Raw genomic sequence first — 16,914 nt, forward strand, 5'->3', positions numbered from 1 at the left:
GTTCACTTATAAAGATGCTGCAGTTAGCTGGGAGTTATGGCATGCATCTGTGATTTCAGCACTCAGCAGGATGAGGCAGGAGGATCCAGAGTTCGAGGTCAGCCTGGGCTCTACAGTGAAACCATATAAAAAAAAAAAATGGGTTGGGGTGTGACTCAAGTGGTCAAGCACTTGCCTAGCATGCTTGAGGCCCTGGGTTGAATCCTTAGTATCATAGGAATGTAAAAAATTTTTTAAATAAAATTTAAATAATAATAATAATAAAAAACAAGCTGGGCACTCCTTGTAATCCTAGCTACTCAGGAGGCAGAGATCAGGAGGATTGAAGCAGCCAGGCAAATAGTTCACAAGACCCTATCTCAAAAAAAAAAAACCCATCATAAAAAAGGGCTGGTGGAGTGGCTCAAGGTGTATGCCTTGAGCTCAAACCCCAGTACATTAAAAAAAAAAAAATCATAAAGACGTTGCAGCTAGTGACAGCCCAAGTCCTGCCTAACAGACATAGTCAAGGGAGCAGGGAGACCCAGGGTCAGGGCCCAGGAAGTGAGGGACTCAAACCAAACAGCATGACTCAGTCCCACCAGGGCAGAAACACCAGATGCACCTGAAGCCAACGATGGTGGGCATAGCAGCTTCCCTGAACTGGGCAGGGGGAGAGGGCTCTCAGGAAGCCTGTGAGCCCAATGGTCCAGCACTGCCACCCACAGCCAGGATCCACAGGAGCTATAGGGCATCCACATAACCGGGAGAGGCCACAGGCCCCATACCTAAGCCTGCTGTGGAACCTACTCCAATCCTACAGTTTCCAGATGATTCTGGAAGACAGATGTTCATACCCCCGTCCTTAGATGGGCACCTACTTGTCACCACAGTCGCAAGACAAGAGCAGTCTGCATGAGGATGCATAGTCACTGTGACAGGAGGGACACATTCAGAGCTCACAGGCACCCACACCCCCACTTAGCTCATGGGGTTCTGTTTCTGCAACAAAAGACACCTGTGGCCTCTACCCACAGCCCAGGGGCTGGGCAGAGTCCCTCTTAAATCAAGGGACGGGGGTGCCATGGCTGGGCCAGCTTTACCTGCGAGGGCTTTCTCGTAGTTCTTCCCCATGGCAATGAAGTTGCGGAGGCTGGGGTTGAACTGCTCCATGATGGTCTGGAAGAGAGGAGAGAGAGGGGCATCACCACACTATCCACCGTGCCTGTGCAGCAAGTCCAGGACGGGCATCACCTCTTGGCTTCCCAAGTTCAAATCCCAGCTCTGCCCCCTGCAAGTGTCCTTGAGCAAGTGACCACAGGGGCTATATCCATTTCATAGGGATGTACATGCACCCCAAATGCGAAAGGTTATCTGCAGAGCAATGGGGGGCCTCGCAAGGCCGGGCTGTGCAGCGCATGGCTGGCATCTGGTTGCATGGGTGCCGAGTTGCCTACGCAGCTGGCAGGGCAGCCAGAGGGAGGCCACCCGCTAGCCACACACAAATGCTCAGCAACGCCCCCCATGCCAAAACCCTAACTCAACACATCAATTACCAACATCAGCTCTGATTAGAGGCCATCCACAGCCTGATTTGCAAACACCACGCCATGAATAATCCACCAGGCTCTGGAGCTGTTTGCTCTGGACTACTATCTCCGTGCCAATATCGGCAGTTCTTAGACTCAAGAAATTAGATTTTCACGGGAAGGCCAAATAAATGTTTTAATTACAAGGCGTAAAAACAGGCACACACAAACAGCAGCCAAGTGAGAATTCTACCAGCATAATATGCACCACTGTCAACAGCCAGCCCCAGCCAGGGAGGACCCTGGGAGGAACTTGAAAGAAAACCTGTCTCAGCCATGTCCTCAGCCTTCCGGTCGTTTGTCCTGCTGTGAGCTGATCCTTCCTGAGGATATCAGGGAGGGAAGCCGCCTGGCTCTGCCACAGACAAGAGAGAGACAGTGGAGCCCCCACCCACCTACCCCAACCTGTGGGTTTGTGAGGCCAAACCCATCCCAACTCCTACCCTAGGCTGCGGAACAAGCGCAGCAGATGAGACGTGCATTTAAGGACACTGATGGCAGTGCCCACCGTGGGACCTGACTCCACAAAACCTACTATTTGAGATGAGCTCCATCTGCTTGACATGAGGCATGACAGGGCATCAGACCCATGCTCTTGGGGGATGAGGACTTGAGTTCTGATGTGTGGCCTGGACTCACTGGTCCCTCTAAAGAGTGCTCCCAGCTTTTGAGGCTTTCCAGGGCTGGGAACTTCAGACAGTAACACTGCTCATCCAAGTCCACAGGGCTGGTGGCCCTGCCTTTCTGGATACAGCATGGTATGGGCACCTGCTCTTGCTATCCCAGAACCCATGTGCAGGTAGGGATGCATTAGCTACCCAGCTGGACAAAGTTCCATTCCACAGAGCCAGCCTCTCTGGAGGAAAGGCAGGAAGGGGCTCTGGTAGATGAGGGAATGGAGGAGTCAGTGGCAGAGCAGGACACAGGTAGGGACATGGTCACGGCCATAGGAGAGTTGACAGCCAGGCCTGAGCAGTGCAAAGGACCCAAACCAGAGCAAGTGCAGGAGGTGACAGGAGAGAAAGTGAGGGTGGTGAGGTCCCAGAGGTAGGATAGGAAGCTGGGGAGGGTCTGGGCAGAGCCAAGTGGACCACATCGAAAAGGTCCCCTCTGGCTGCACAGCCTTTAGCCAAGGACCTGGGTGCAAGCTGGGAGGAAACTCAGGAGGCTGCTCAACCCTCTGAATAAGAAGAGAAGCAAGGCTGGGCCGACACCTGTAATCCCAGCACTTGGGAGGCAGATGCAGGAGGGTCTTGACTTCGAGGCCAGCCTGGGCTACACAGTGAGACACTATCTCAAAAAACAGACACTAAAAAAGAGGATGAGGGAGGAGGGAGTCTCCAGCCAGGGCTGTTTCCTGTTCTGCACACCATCTGGGGTAGACATGTTTAGCTCTCAGCAGTGCATTCTAACTGCCCTCTGGACCCAGGAATGGTAGGATGTGCTTGTGTGTTCACATGTGTATATGCATGTTTGGGTGGCTGCATGTATGTATGTACTGACTGCAGCATGAGATCCTTCTTACTTCTCATGACTGACACTGGTCTGAGAATGGACCCCTTGTTCACAAGATCCCGGAGAGCTTGGCTCCAGGACCACAGCCCCCAGGGCTCAGCCAGGGATCAGTCCTCTGATCTCCATAACATCCGAATGTCAGGAGAAATGCCAGGAGCCACCCAGGCACCTGTCATACCCCCTGTGTGACACAGAGAGCTGAGAGGTTTCACTTCCTTAGCACAGCAGCTGAGCTCACCCCCGAGGAATGCAAAAGCTAATAGGCAGGGCAGTGTGGGTGCTGGAGTGCCAGCCAGGCCACCTGGGCTCAGCCAGAGCCATCTGCCCCAGAGGGGCTGGCCAGCCAAGATACACAGGTGCTGCTGTCTCAGCCTGGGGGTGATGGCAGAGGTGTGAATACCACGAGCTGACACTCTGATGAGGCCTGTCCTGGTTGTGAAGGGCCAGCCAGTGCCTTCCTCCAGCTCTGTGCACCAATTCCTGACCCTGGCAGGAACAATGGACCTCCCTGCTCCTGGCCAATACCACAGCTCTCCTCCAGGTCACTCCATCTCCCAGCAACCATGGGAGGGACCCAGACTCTGTGGGGAGACAAGTTCCTCTTGTGGGAATTCCATCTCTAGTGGATAGGGAAGAGTCTCTCTGAGCTCAAGTCCATTACATCATTCTAGGGCTCACGCAGAAGCCATTCTGACACGGTGGGGCCAGGTCACCCCCATAAGAACACCAAGTTGGGTCCAAACCTACCCCACACTATGGAGTAGTTCCTGCCCCTCCCCACCTCATATAGCTGTACACAGCCCCTCTGTGGGGTATACTTAGGTCTGCTCACTCTAGACCAGCCATTAGTCACCTTTTCCCAGGTGAGGGAATAAGCCCAAGATTCAGTGAGACTCTGCCAGGAATGCAGGGAGCCCAAACACTGGGGGAAGGGGCCTGTTTACTGTAAAGGGGGAGGGAGTAGCTTTCCTTATCAACCCCAAAGGCACAAGAGTGAAAAGCAGAGGCCCAGGAGGAAGAACCTTGACCTTGAAAAGATAAACTTGATCTCTGTGGAAGAGCCTCCCTGAAGTCTGCTGACCACATAGAGGCCTGAACTGCAGTCCTCAAGCCTGGAGTGAAACTCAAGGCATCCTGTTAGGTGCAGAGGGCTCCCTGAAGCACCCAAGCCAGGACAGAATCACACCTACTGAGAAGGGGCGATGCATCCTTCATACTCCAAACCACTGCAGGGTGGTTCCTTGGGTAACTTTCCGGGGCCGAGAACTATATCTAGCTCCAACATTCTTTTACTTATTCACTTGCTTGTTTAGTATTTATTACGAAACACCTTTTGCATGCCAGGTGAGGCTCTTAAGTGTCTGTTGGGGCTATGAACTGGACATGGGAGACTTCAGCCCCAGAGAACACATGCCACAAAAAGGGCTGGGGGATACTCAGAGTTCACCTAACCCCTTGCCAGGACTCTCACAAAGCAGGGTGCCCTGCAGCCTTGGAGCCAGAAGAATCCAGACCCAATGTGTTTCTGTGGCAGGAACCCCCAGCTACTCCAGCTATGGCTATGCCTTCCTGCAGGAGCAAAAGGAAAGGGTTGAGTCCATCAGACGGATAGGTGACTGTTCCTAGGCATAGGACAGTCTATGCCCTGGGAGCCTGTCTGCTTGGCAGCTCCTGGATATTTCTGGTCAGCCTGGAAAGTGACAGTCTGCTAGACTAGCAAGGACAAAGTACAACAGACCACTCATCTTCCCGCCCCCCCCTCCCTCCCCCCCCCCCCCCCGCCCCTTATTTGAGAGGTCTTGGTTATTTATAGAAAGGAGGTCCACCAAGGGACTTTATCCCTCTGGCTCCTATACCCAGGTCTATTGGCTGCCAGCTCAGGGTTCTGTCCACTCCTCGGTCCTGGTTCCTGGTTCCTGCTCCTCTCTCGAGCACTGCCAGCAAAGGACAGGGCAGGGGTATCTGACTGCATCCCTGTGTATGTGCATCCATGTGTACCTATGTGTGTGTGTGCTACCTGCATATACAGCCAAACTAGACCACATTTCCTATCTGTATGAAGAGAAAGAAAACACTGAAGCTCCCCTGGCTGTCTGGGAATGCCTCCTACCCTGATTCTCACCCAGGCCACCCACGAGGATCACTGTCCCATTTTGCAGATGGACAAAGTGAGGCTTGGAGGGAATCTGTCTACCTGGTGGAGCCAAGTGTTGGTGTCAGCTCTAGGCCATCTGAAAAGACAAACTCAGCTCTCCCTCTGCACTGTGTCATCCCTCAGGAAGTCCCATTCCAGCAGTGTCAAAAAGACAAGTGAGGGGTAAGGCAGCCTGCTCCTGCTCTGAGCCAGGGACAATGCTCAGGGCGGCCTGTGTGTCTGTTCCCACTTGCTTCTAGCGAACACTGGTTCCAGCTTCCCTCCATGGTGCCCCTCGCCTCCCACCACTGTGGGACTCAGCAGAAACAAGAGTCAGCTTTGCAGCCCGAGTGGAGGCTCCCCATGTCCACTATGGTGCCACCCCAAGGCAATAGGGGACCCCAAAGCATCCATGCTTACCCAGTGGTACCCTGTCCAACACACCAGACTCACAGGGAAGGGTGGGTGGATGGGATGGTGCTGTAGACACACGGGGATCAATGAAGTCCAGCCTAGGAGTCCCTATAAAAAGCACTGATGGGCTCAGGACCCTGATAACGGTACAAGAGGAATTATGTGGTTATTGGGGGGAATGTGGGGATGGAGAGTTTTCGCTCCCTCTAAAACTAAGGGATCCTCTTAAAGAAATCAAACCAATTCTAAGAGCTCAGTGAGCATAGAAAGGCTGCCTGGAGGAGGCACACCCTGAGCCTGCTTGGTTAGAGTTGAGAAGGTTGGAATTTGTTGATGTTAATTTCAGCCTCAAGCTTTGGACAGGAAAGGCCCTTTGGGGTGAGAATGTGAGTATGAAGGCTTGGTCCTGGGACAGGCTCCCAGCTCCTGAGAGGAATAGGGACAGGCGTCTCCACCCAGAACAGAAGGAAGCCCACTGTGGGCAAACTGCTCTGAGCACCCCCGCCCCCATGGGCACCCAGACAATGTACCAGCACTCTGCTGAGGGTGGAACTTCAGGAAATAACGCCTTTTTGTAGTGTAGGTAGAGAAGCCAGGCCTACTCCAGAACAGAGAAGGCTGAGATCCTTGCTCCAAGGGAGGTGTGGTCAGGGGGCCACCAGGCTCACAGAGCCAGCTTCAGCACCCCCCAAGAAAGATAGGCAGGTAGCTGCAGAGATCGTGGATGGATGGGTGGAGGGGTAGAGCCCAGTACCTTCCAGGAGCTGAAGGGAGGACCTGAAGGGTGGCAGAGATGAACCCCATACCATACCTATGGGCTCCAGCAGGCCTAGGCAGAGACCATTCTGCTGTGATGCAGTGGTTCTAGTTCTCAGCTCTGGTGGCTGCCCCGGAGAAGTTGCCAAAAGTAATAGAGACTTCCTCTGTCTTTGGCAGGATGCCTCAACGTGACAGTAGAGAGCAAGGTAGCCTCCTCACCAGGAGGGCCAGAGGGCAGGCAGTACCTCCTTCCAAGAACCTCTGCATGCCCCCACCAGCCAGGGACAGGAAGCCCCAGAAAAGGGACCTCCTATGGTCACAGAAAAGCCTCGACTAAAAATGACAAAATGACTCCCTCAAAAGACATTTCAGTCAACTCTGGGGCCAGGATTTCTGTACATCCAGGCAGGAAGGGTCACTGAGGCAGGCTTCACATGCATAACCCAGGCTCACAGAGCCCCTGAGCTCCCAATACCAATTCTCCTGTCACAGGCCTTTGACACCTGAGTCCCCAAACCCAGTTTTTTCCTGGGGTCTCTGGAATCACTAATGAAAGAACTAATGACCTGGCAGAGATCCCCAAGGACAAAAGCCACACCTGAGTTTGCATGGCAGGCGCCTTGGCCCAGGCCCCACACAGAAGCCCCACCCCCCACCGACGTGTGCTGGAGGGGCTGGGCTGGTGGGCTCCAGGAGCCGGAAGCCAGGTCTGCACCATTGTCCCACTGTGACAGCCACTCCCACAGGAAATAGACAACACCCATCAGTCAGAAGCCACGTGGCACCAGGAGCCGGACATGGGACCAAACAGTCTGGCCACGTCCTTCCTGTCCAACAGGCACGTCCTGCCCATCCCAACCTTCATGGGAACACAGCCCCCCACCAGAACTCATATGTACCCCCAGTGTCCAGCTAGCCTGATCTAGATCACAGAACCCATCACGGGATATCCAGCCTGGATGGAGGTACATGTTCAAACTGCATTCATCTGTGGTTGAGCACTAAGCTGAAGAGACATTCCAAGGCCCGTCACTGTGTGACATCACAGCATGGACCCCCAGAATGGCAGTGTCATAAACTAAGGACTGCAGTTATGATTAAGTTGGACAGAACCTGAAATACAATTGGCCTGGAAAGACAGACCACCACCATAAAGACAGCAAGCACCCAGGACAACACTTCCCGCACAATGGCAGCCGATGGACCCTCCACCCTGGGACAGAGGGTACAGTGATCTGAGGTGTGTCACTCCCAAGTCATATAGCCCTGGCCCCCAGCACCCCGTGCCTGTATCTGGAAGTGGGGTCTTTAAAGAGGTCATTAGCGTGAAACAAGTTCACTATTATGGGATCTAACTGGTGTCCTTATAGGATGAGGACGTCCGGCACAGACACACGCAGAGGGATGACTATGTGAGAACACAGCAAGGTAGGGTTCATCTGCAAGACACAGAGAGAGGCCTCAGGAGGACCTCCCTGCCCACGCCCTGATCTTGGACATCTATCCTCCAGGACTGAGAGAACAAATGTCCCATTATGTCACCAATCCAGGGTGCTGTGTCAGCCTGAGCTGGCTGGCGCTGGGTCATCCCCACTGTATGGAGAAGCTGTCAGTTCTCTCATTACTACTGATTACAGATGAGCTCTAGTGACTGCCTGGCTCTAAGAACATCCAAGGCTACTCGCTGGACTGTCCTTCTCCCTGTGAGCACTGGCTGGGTCTCCTAGGGCTGGCTCACTGCTAGAAGAGAAACTAGCGATGAGTGAGCTGGGAGGCAGCTGTGGAATGCTCTGGGACTGTCACTCCTCCCACTGACTTTATGCTGGGCCAAGAGCTGTGGCCACAGACAGGAACACCAGCCCCTCAATGCCTGGTCCCACCAGACTGGCTCTCCACAGAGCCTTCCACTCCATGGGCTGATGGCCCTTGTCACTGCTATCCCATATGGTACACACCAGGAAACAGTCTATCATTTCGCAGAACTACTGATGAGAAAGTGGTGGCACAGGACTGTCCGAAATCCTACAGACTCCTGATCAGCAGAAAAGCCAGAGCCTGGAGCTAGATCTGATTCAAAACCCAGCTCAGCCTCCTCCTACCAAGCTGATGGAGTTGACAAGCTATTTCACTCCACAGAGGCGTCTCTGGGGTGCTTAGGACTGCCCCCAGGAAGCAGGCATGAGGATAAACAAGACCATGCACGCAGAATTCCTGGCACCAAGCCTGGTGCAAGCAGCGGGAGGGCACCCAAGATAATCCCCAGGCTACAAAGCCTGAGCTCCCCCATCAGTGGATGTTTTGCCTCCCCCAACACAGAGCCATGTGAGAGAGTGGTGCCAGGCCCAGGCACCTGAGTCCACAGCCCCCTCCTAGGATGGGGCTAGGGCTCCCAGCTCCCCAGTCCCACCCCAAAGCCATCAAGGCCTCTGGATTCCCAGTCCAAAGACAGGATGGGCTTTCATGGCAATAGATGAAGGTGGTGACAGCAGGCCTCTTCTACCTGAGATGGTCAGCAAGGGCAGACATGGCTCAACTGGTCTCTACCTCAGGCTCAGAGGGACACCATGTGCAGTGGAAGCCCAGACCAGCTCCATGTCAGGTAGCGGCCTCGGTCTCCAGCACACCTCCTTAGTGTAAAAGTCCTGCTTGGAAGCAAGGTGGCTCTCCAAGGCTTTGAGCAGGTTCCACCCTGACCTCACATGGCTCCTCCTGGACAAAACACCAATCATACCTCCCCAACCATCCCACCCCCATCCCTATGTCAAGATATAGATTTCCTTCCCTGTAAGACACCTGTGTGACCCCTGAATCCTACAGTCTCTGCACTGTTACAAGCAGCAGCCAGGATACACATGGGTCACTCAGCATGGTGACTGTCCCCTAGCATGATTGGACATTTCAGTCCACAAACCAATAAAGGACCACTTAAAGAAGGAAGAGGAGACCTGGCTACCATCTGAAACCTTATGTTGGTCAAGCAAATGCCAGTAACAAAAATGGCAGAACAGGTATTGGAAGGCTTTGGAAGATACTTCCTGAGCTAAAAATGTAGTTCATCAGTCTGATTCCAAATGCAAAGAAGTTTTGGAAGAATCATATCTTTTAATCTGTCTAAATAATTTTTTTGTTGTTGTTTTTGCTGGTACAGGGGTTGGAACCCAGAGTCACGTGCATGCTAGATAAGCACTCCACCACTGAGCTATACTCCAAACCTCTAAATAATTCTAAAATAACTATTCCAGCAAGCAAGCATAAAATAAAGAGCCTAAGCCAAAAGATAGCACTCTCACTTTCCTCCTGGGGTCTGTACCATCTCTGGGCTCTGGCATCTGGGCTGGAAAGTATGACAAGCAGAACTTCTCACACCCACTTTCCCACAAGAGGGGACAGAGTCCCAGGCCCTCATCTCTGGCCTCTCTTGCCTAGGGATACAGCTCAGTGGTAGTGTTTGCCTGGCATGTGCAAAGCCCTGGGTTCAATCCCCAGCACCACCAAAACAAACAAAACAAAGACTGGCTTTACCAAGCCCTGGAACCCCCAGGGATCCCAGAATCACCCTGCTGGTCATACCCAGGGGGCAAGATTTGGCCAAGGTCACACAGTCAGGGCAAAGGAGAGAAAGGCCAGGCAAGGCTTCTTCTGGCACCCCCTATAGGAAGTCCAAAAACCAGATAGGATTTTCCAAGGCATGCTAGCAATGCAAATGGAGCAGGCAAAGGAGGCTCCAATAGGGCAGGTTGGAAGGAAGAAGCAAGGGGAGCAGGGCTACCTCAGGGAGTGTTGTGGCATCAAGCCCTGACTGTACTCCAACAGGAAGAGTATGCTTCTTACCCATAGCAGCAGCAGCCCAGCCACAGAGGGCCCACACAGGTGCAGAGCCTCAGCCTGCCCTAGGCTCCTGAGATGACCCCTTGGAAACTACCAGCTTGTGCCCTGCCTTCCCATCTCTGCACATGTCACTCTGGGCCACTCTTGTCCCCCTGGCAACAGCCCAACCTAAAGGAGTCCCCAGAACACAGGACAAAACATTTCTCAATAACACCTTGGCCAGTCCCATACCGGGCCACCCCCTCCAGGAAACCCTGGACAGCTGGGCCACCTGCTTCTAGAGCTGAGGGCCGCAGAAAGAGATCCATGGCAAAACCAGTGAGTCCAGCATGCCCTGTCCAGAAACCAGAAGCAGAATTCACTCATCCCCAAGCACTGAGTGATCCCTATCACAGCCTGGATACTACAGTGAGTAATCACTCCAGTCACAGAGCCAAATGGGTCCTAAATTTCCAACCTGGGTTTCGGGAAGGCATCCCATGGGGAGGAAGGAATTTCAGTTATGAGACAGCCATTCAACCTCCCTGAGGGCCTGTGAGCTGGAGCCACCCAGCACACAATTCAGGGGTACAGCTGTGTCCCTTGATCTCTCCTGCCCCCCCCAACCTCGGGGTTGAGGCCCCTCAGTCATCTTGCAGCTGCATACACACAATCAGGGGCCAATAATGACTCAGAGGGGGCAGGGGGGACAGGAAGCTGGAGGAAGGTGCCAACTTGGTCCACTCCCATCTGTAATTACTCCAGGCACAGGCAGCAGATCGGACGGTAGTGCTGTGCCGTGTGGGGGAGGCTGACAGCCACCTAACGCCCTGAGCATAGGGCTTCCAGGGAGAATAGACTCACCACAAGGCCTCAAAGAAAACTGCTGGGACAGAGGCTGAGAAGGTAACCTGGGGTGGGCCCTAGATAGGTACACTAGAGCCAAGAAATACAGTGGGTATTGTAGCAGTCCAAGGGACCCCCACACTAGTCAACTGTCCAGGTGTCTCCACTCCACAATGACAGTCATGGGCAAGGCCATCTAGGGCAGAGAAAAGGCCAGGAGAGGCAGGGAAGGAACACACAGTGTGGGCCAGCCCTGCCACCTCCCACTGCTCCCCTAGTGACATGTGGCTGCACCCCAGCAGGGCCCAGATCTGCTAACCAAGGAGAAAGGTGGGTTGGACCTTAGCATCCCTGCCAGCCTGCTTCCTCATGCTTAGAAGAGGGGATGTCACCCATCTGCTCAGCAGGCAAGCCACATGACAGCCCTCCCCTGCTAGATCGTGCTGCCTGTGGCCAAGGGGTAGGGCCCAGCCAGCCCTCCCAGCCCCCACCTTTGGAAGCTTCAGCCCAAAGTCATGAGAGCACAAGAGCACAGCTCCCAACAGCACCAAGCTGCCATTTCCCTTACCCCAAAACAGTGGCTTTTTTTTTTTTTTTTTTTTGCAGTACTGGGGTTTGAACTCAGGTAGGCAGGCTCTCTACCACTTGAGCGACTACTCCAGCCCTAAAAAACAGTGGCTCTTGAGCAGCCCCAGCCTTCAATCTGACCTCAAGTTTAGTTAGTCCATTCCACCAAGTCAAGCCGACCACCTTAACAAAGACACATGCCCAAGCCAAGACCCCCTAGGATGGCAGGCATAGGCGAGTACTCTACTAACCCAGCCAGGATTCCACAGCTTTCTACCATGTCCAGAGCCCCAGGTGCCCCTGGAACTGCCTGGTCACATCCACAAGCAAACAATGACCATAGGCAACAATGTATCAGACACCAGGTGCCTTCTGAGCCCACAGAAGAGCTGTGACCTACAAGACACAGCCTGGGGACAGGATAGAATCTGTCCAGCTCAGAGTTCAGTGTGACAGAAAGCTGCCCTTTGCTACACTGGCATCGTACAAGAGGCACAAGATGTGAACAGTCTCACTGCCGGTAACGGGGAAGGTCTGCGACATGACGGAAGGTGTTCAAGGGCAGGGGGTTGTAGATGAGTCCATCCAAGATGGTATCTGAGGGACCAGCTGGAAGCACCTCTAAAATAAACACAAAACATCCCACAACCACCCTCCCCACCCCCCACAAATGCACACACAGAATGCAGCGTGGCACTGCAACTTCTCTCCTCCTCAGCAGAGATGCACCTAGTTTGTTCTCCACACAGGCAGCTCCACTGCCACATTAGTCACTGTCAGAGACCCCACTTCACTATCTCTATGGAACCCTGCTTTATTTTTGGGTGGGGGTACTGGGATCTGAACTCAGGGCCTCACGCTTTCGAGGCAGGCTCTCTACCGCTTGAGTCACTCTGCCAGCCCTGCCCTGCACTTTTTTTTTTGAGGGGGGTAGGGTTGCTGGAGCTTGAGCTCAGGGACTTTACCTTAAGCCACTCTGCTAGCCCTTTTTGTGCTAGGTATTTTTTAGATAGGGTCTCATGAACTATTTGCCCAGGTAGCTTCAAATAGCAGTCCTCCTGGTCTCTGCCTCTTGAGTATCTGGGATTACAGGTGTGAGCCACTGGTGCCCAGCTATGGCCTGTACTTCTTAAAAAAAAAAAAAAAAAGAGAGAGAGAGAGAAGGAACCTCGCTGTGTCTGAGGTCAGCAGCAGGGCTCTGGGGGGTCCCATGCTTCCTGCAGCCCACAACACCCTCCTGGGGAAGTGGGTAGGGTTGGGTAGGAATGGTGGAAGGCCTTTGTCCTCCAGCACCAGATACTCTCCGCCTGGACCAGCCCTCGCCAGCCACACCACAGGCAGCAAACCCAGTTGACTCTAGGGACCTCTGGCATCTGTGATCTTCACAGAATGGATACAGCACAGCTAGGCCAGCTTCCAGCAGACAGCTCCAGGGTGAGGAGGATGATCAGACAGCCTTTGGTGACCAGCTTGACCACAGTGATCCAAGGCCCTGGGGCCACACACACCAATAACCATATGGGGACTTGCCTCTTCTAGGCTGCTCTCCTACCTCACTGCATTCTGCGAGGCTCATGGTACTGTTCCTAGACAAAGTGCTGGAGTCACTGGCCATAGGGTCATGGGGTTACCAGAGAGCCAGCGCTTCTCTTAGGATACAACACCATGAGAAAAAGTCAACCTGATCTTCTTTCTTGGCCCTACCAGGAAACTCAGACAGTTGCTCAAGAGGCCCCTTCTGCATACGAAATACTTGGAGGGTCCCCTATGGTGGCCCCTAGGTTTCAGGCTGCCTTGCTTTTTTTTTTTTTCCTTTTCTCTCCTGTGGTATTGGGATTCAACCTAGGGGCCTCATGCTTGCTAGGCAAGCACTCTATCACTTAAGTCACCCGCCTAGCCCTTTTGCTTTCATTTTGTTTTTGAGATATAGCCTCTAACTTTGCCTGGGCTGGCCCTGAATTTGAAATCTTCTTACCTCTGCCTTCTGAGTATCTGGGATTACAGTTGTATACCACCACACTTGGCTAGACTGCCTTCATTCTGAACTGAACAGTCAGTCATCTGGGGGCAGTAGCCCCACCCTCCAGTACTCCTGGATCTCTGGATCCAGAAGGCTAGCCAGGTGGACACAGGTCCAGCTCCAGGTTTTGCCTCCTGTGAATGGAGGGAGGGACCTTTCTGGCCTCACTGTTCCCTCCCCTGTAAAGCCAGAGGGTCCAAGGGTGAGTTCCCAGCTGTCCTGTTTTTCTCCTCTTCATCTTCCATGAAATTCCCCAAGGACACAGCTCCCAAGGGAACTGAGCTACCAGGAAAGAGGTCAAAGTCTGCGTTACAGATTCTTCCAGGAGGAAAAATCAAAACTGTACATTTTATTCTTGAATTTTTAATCAACAGGGCCAAGGACAAATGTACCTCTTTGCCAAGGCAAACACCACTCAGAACTACAGTTGAGGCAATGCAAGGGCCAAAGCAAACGGCTGAGCTACATCGCAGGGTGACACTAAGCAGGGCCACATCCCTGCCTTTCCAAAAGGCACTGCCAGCACTTCTGCAAGCGCCAAGTGGGCACAGGAGCTCCCCTAACAGGGACCCAGAGGCAGCCTGGTCGCAGGAGGAGACAGCACGGCAGTGCCTGGACTGGCTCAACCAGCCCTGATCTGCACACTGGTGGCTTTGGCTGTCTCCTGACTGTGCCTCCGTGTGGGTGAGTTTTTACCTGGCCAACATACCAAAGCTGCCCAACCTGCACTGGCACTGCTGCAGTACCGTGGGCTCCCCAGTGACAACATACAAAAGGGAACAGAGCACAGGATTTGAAGACTCAGCAGTCAGGCCCCCACAGGGTAGCAAGAGCCACCTGCCTACAAAACTAAACCTGCTGTGCAGCAGCCGTCAAGCCATCACTAGGACAGAAGTGGCCCCAGGGTGAAACAGCCCTTCAAACATCTACAGCCTGTTTGTGTCCAACCCTGCAAAATCCTGTCGAGAGCTCATCTCCACACCTTCCCATGGGGAATGCACCAACCACTGGCCCGCCGAATACAAAACACAGAACCTGTATGTTTAGTGTGAGCCCTAAACCTGCTGGGCTGCAGCCAGAGGAGCTAACAGTCCCCCTGCACCCTGTTTCTGATAGTTTTCCTGCCACTGCAACAGATTTCACTGGACAGACATCCAGATGAATTACAGCTGCGTGTGAGTGAAGCCCAGAAGCTGCAACTGCAGGCTGACTGCCCAGTGATGACTTGTATTAAGGACGACCATGGGATTCCCCAGAGCAAAGCTACCCTCACAGCCTACATCTTCTCACCACTAGAATTCCTGTATAATGGTTTCGGTGTAGAAGCAGGGAAAAATGACTGGGACCAGCACTTCTCTTCCCCACCCCACCCCCCCGCAATAAAAAGCAAATAGTAATGGAACTAATGACTAATAATTTAATAAACCTCCCTCCCTTGACAGCATGTGCTTCCAGAGCAGCAAGACCAGAAACATATGCCACGAATTCTACGTGACACCAAACATAAAAACCCTAAAGGCTGTTCGGAATCCTGTTTACCAGTAGCTCTAACATGGCTTCAGAGTCGCTTTACCACCCACACTCCCACCAACCACCCTTAAGGATTCCTCCAGACCCACGTAGCTGCAACTTTAAAGCCTTTATTAAAAGCCGCATTAAAGTATAATCTGCCCCCTGGACTCCAGCTGAAGCCAAAGGGGCTATCCCAAAAGCCTCCATCTGGCTGTTGGCAGCCCCAGAAGCTAAGAGGGTTTCACAGGCCACTGACTAAGAAGGCCCAGCCATGGCTGGTTAACACAATTAGAAACTGTTGCTCTAAGAGTGGGTCACAATCCCATTCAGTAGCCATGAACCAGCAACTGCATGTAAATACCCGCCACTCTAATCGCTAGCCTTTCACTTAACCTTCAGACACAGTTTTGAAATAAAGCCCGTCTTTGTAAGAGGACCGCCGTAGACCGGCCAGGGCAGGGATCTCTCTCGAGAAAATACCCCTGGGGAACTGCAGTGGGCTTGATGCCATCCGTGAGTCCGGGGCTGTGTTCTTGGGGTTGGAGGGTCAGAACTGAGAACAGATGAAGAAACAGAAAACCAAGTGCCTGTCCATCTGTACACAAGACATAAATATGACAAGACGGCAGGGAGGCGGAGAGGCTTCCAGGGGGCTCTGCGGTTCTTAGATGGGAAACTGTCATTTCACAGATGAGGATGTGAATGCGACTCTTCACACATATCAGAAGCAAAAGCAGGCGCGTCAGCCTCCTACACAATTAGTCTTCTCCCTCCGCGGTTACATAAGATGACGGATTATCTGTCCAAGCTGCCCGCGCTCGACCTCCCACCTTGGGCCACGTCCATTAACACCCGAGGAGTTGTGTAAAGGGAAAGCCTGTTGAGAAGAAAGTGTCCAAAGGCTGGCATAACCGCGCCTGGAAGAGCCCCACGGTGCCGCCGCGCCAACCGAGCACAGGGCAACGGGCCGCGGCAGCCTGCAGCCCCCACGCCGCCCCCGGCTTCACTCCGGTCTGCAGCGGTCCGGAGGGGGTCCGAGAGCTCCCCAGGCCCAGCGTGGCTCAGTCCTCCCCGACGCCAGGGCGGGTGCACCGAGGGCGCGCGGGGGCCGAGAAGCGCCGTCGGGGTGGGGGCGCCTCCCCAGGCTGGGGGGGCGGCGCGCTCCGCGGCGAGCCGAGGGACACTGGGCGGGCGCGGCCACCTGTGAGCAGCTAGCGCTGGCTCACCACGCCTGCACTCCAAGGCCGGGGCAGAAAGACCCCAGAGGGCCCCGGCCATTCGGCCACAGGGGCTGTCCTGCTCGGGCTTGAGTGCAACCGGAGCGGACTCAGCCCGGCGCTGTAGACTCACCTTGTAGACATTTTCCGTGAGCCGGTGCATCTCTTCTGAGCGTGACAGCGACATGGTCCTGGGTCCCCACTGCACCACAGACCGAAGCGGGGGTGCGGGTGGCGGCGGCAGCGGCAGCAAGGTAAGAAGATGGGCAGGCGCGCGAACCAGAACCACGGAGTGCGGCGGCAGGCAGCGGCCGCTTTTATAGTCGCTTGAGGCCACGCCTCCCCCTTGGCTCCGCCCCCTGGCCCCGCCCCCGCCCGTCCGGATCACCGCCCCCGGCCGTCCGCCCCCGCCCAGCCCCGCCGCTGCTAGGCAACCGCCAGGCCCGCTCCTGCGCCGCCCTTCCCATTGGTGGGTTCCGGAGGCGGGGGCCGATGGGCGGGATCAGGGGCGGGGCCCGGAGGCCAGCTCTAGACGGCGATTGGCCGGCGGCGGGG

At 54.2% G+C, this 16,914-nt stretch overlaps 1 protein-coding gene across 4 annotated transcripts in view; it reads right to left on the minus strand.

Moving 5' to 3' along the window:
• Baiap2 (BAR/IMD domain containing adaptor protein 2) overlaps positions 1–16,642 on the minus strand; it is a 72,719-nt gene extending 56,077 nt beyond the window's left edge. For all 4 annotated transcript variants that reach the window (XM_074044920.1, XM_074044923.1, XM_074044922.1 and 1 more), the window contains exons 1-2: positions 16,493–16,642; positions 1,083–1,158 (exon numbers count right to left, since the gene is read on the minus strand). In XM_074044920.1, the coding sequence (XP_073901021.1) occupies positions 1,083–1,158; positions 16,493–16,546 (130 nt within the window). In that variant the 5' untranslated portion in view covers positions 16,547–16,642. The remainder of the gene's footprint in view (positions 1–1,082; positions 1,159–16,492) is intronic.
• Positions 16,643–16,914: the final 272 nt, after the last annotated feature.

Source organism: Castor canadensis, chromosome 11 (genome assembly GCF_047511655.1).
Source record: "Castor canadensis chromosome 11, mCasCan1.hap1v2, whole genome shotgun sequence".
NCBI classification, from domain to species: domain Eukaryota; kingdom Metazoa; phylum Chordata; class Mammalia; order Rodentia; family Castoridae; genus Castor; species Castor canadensis.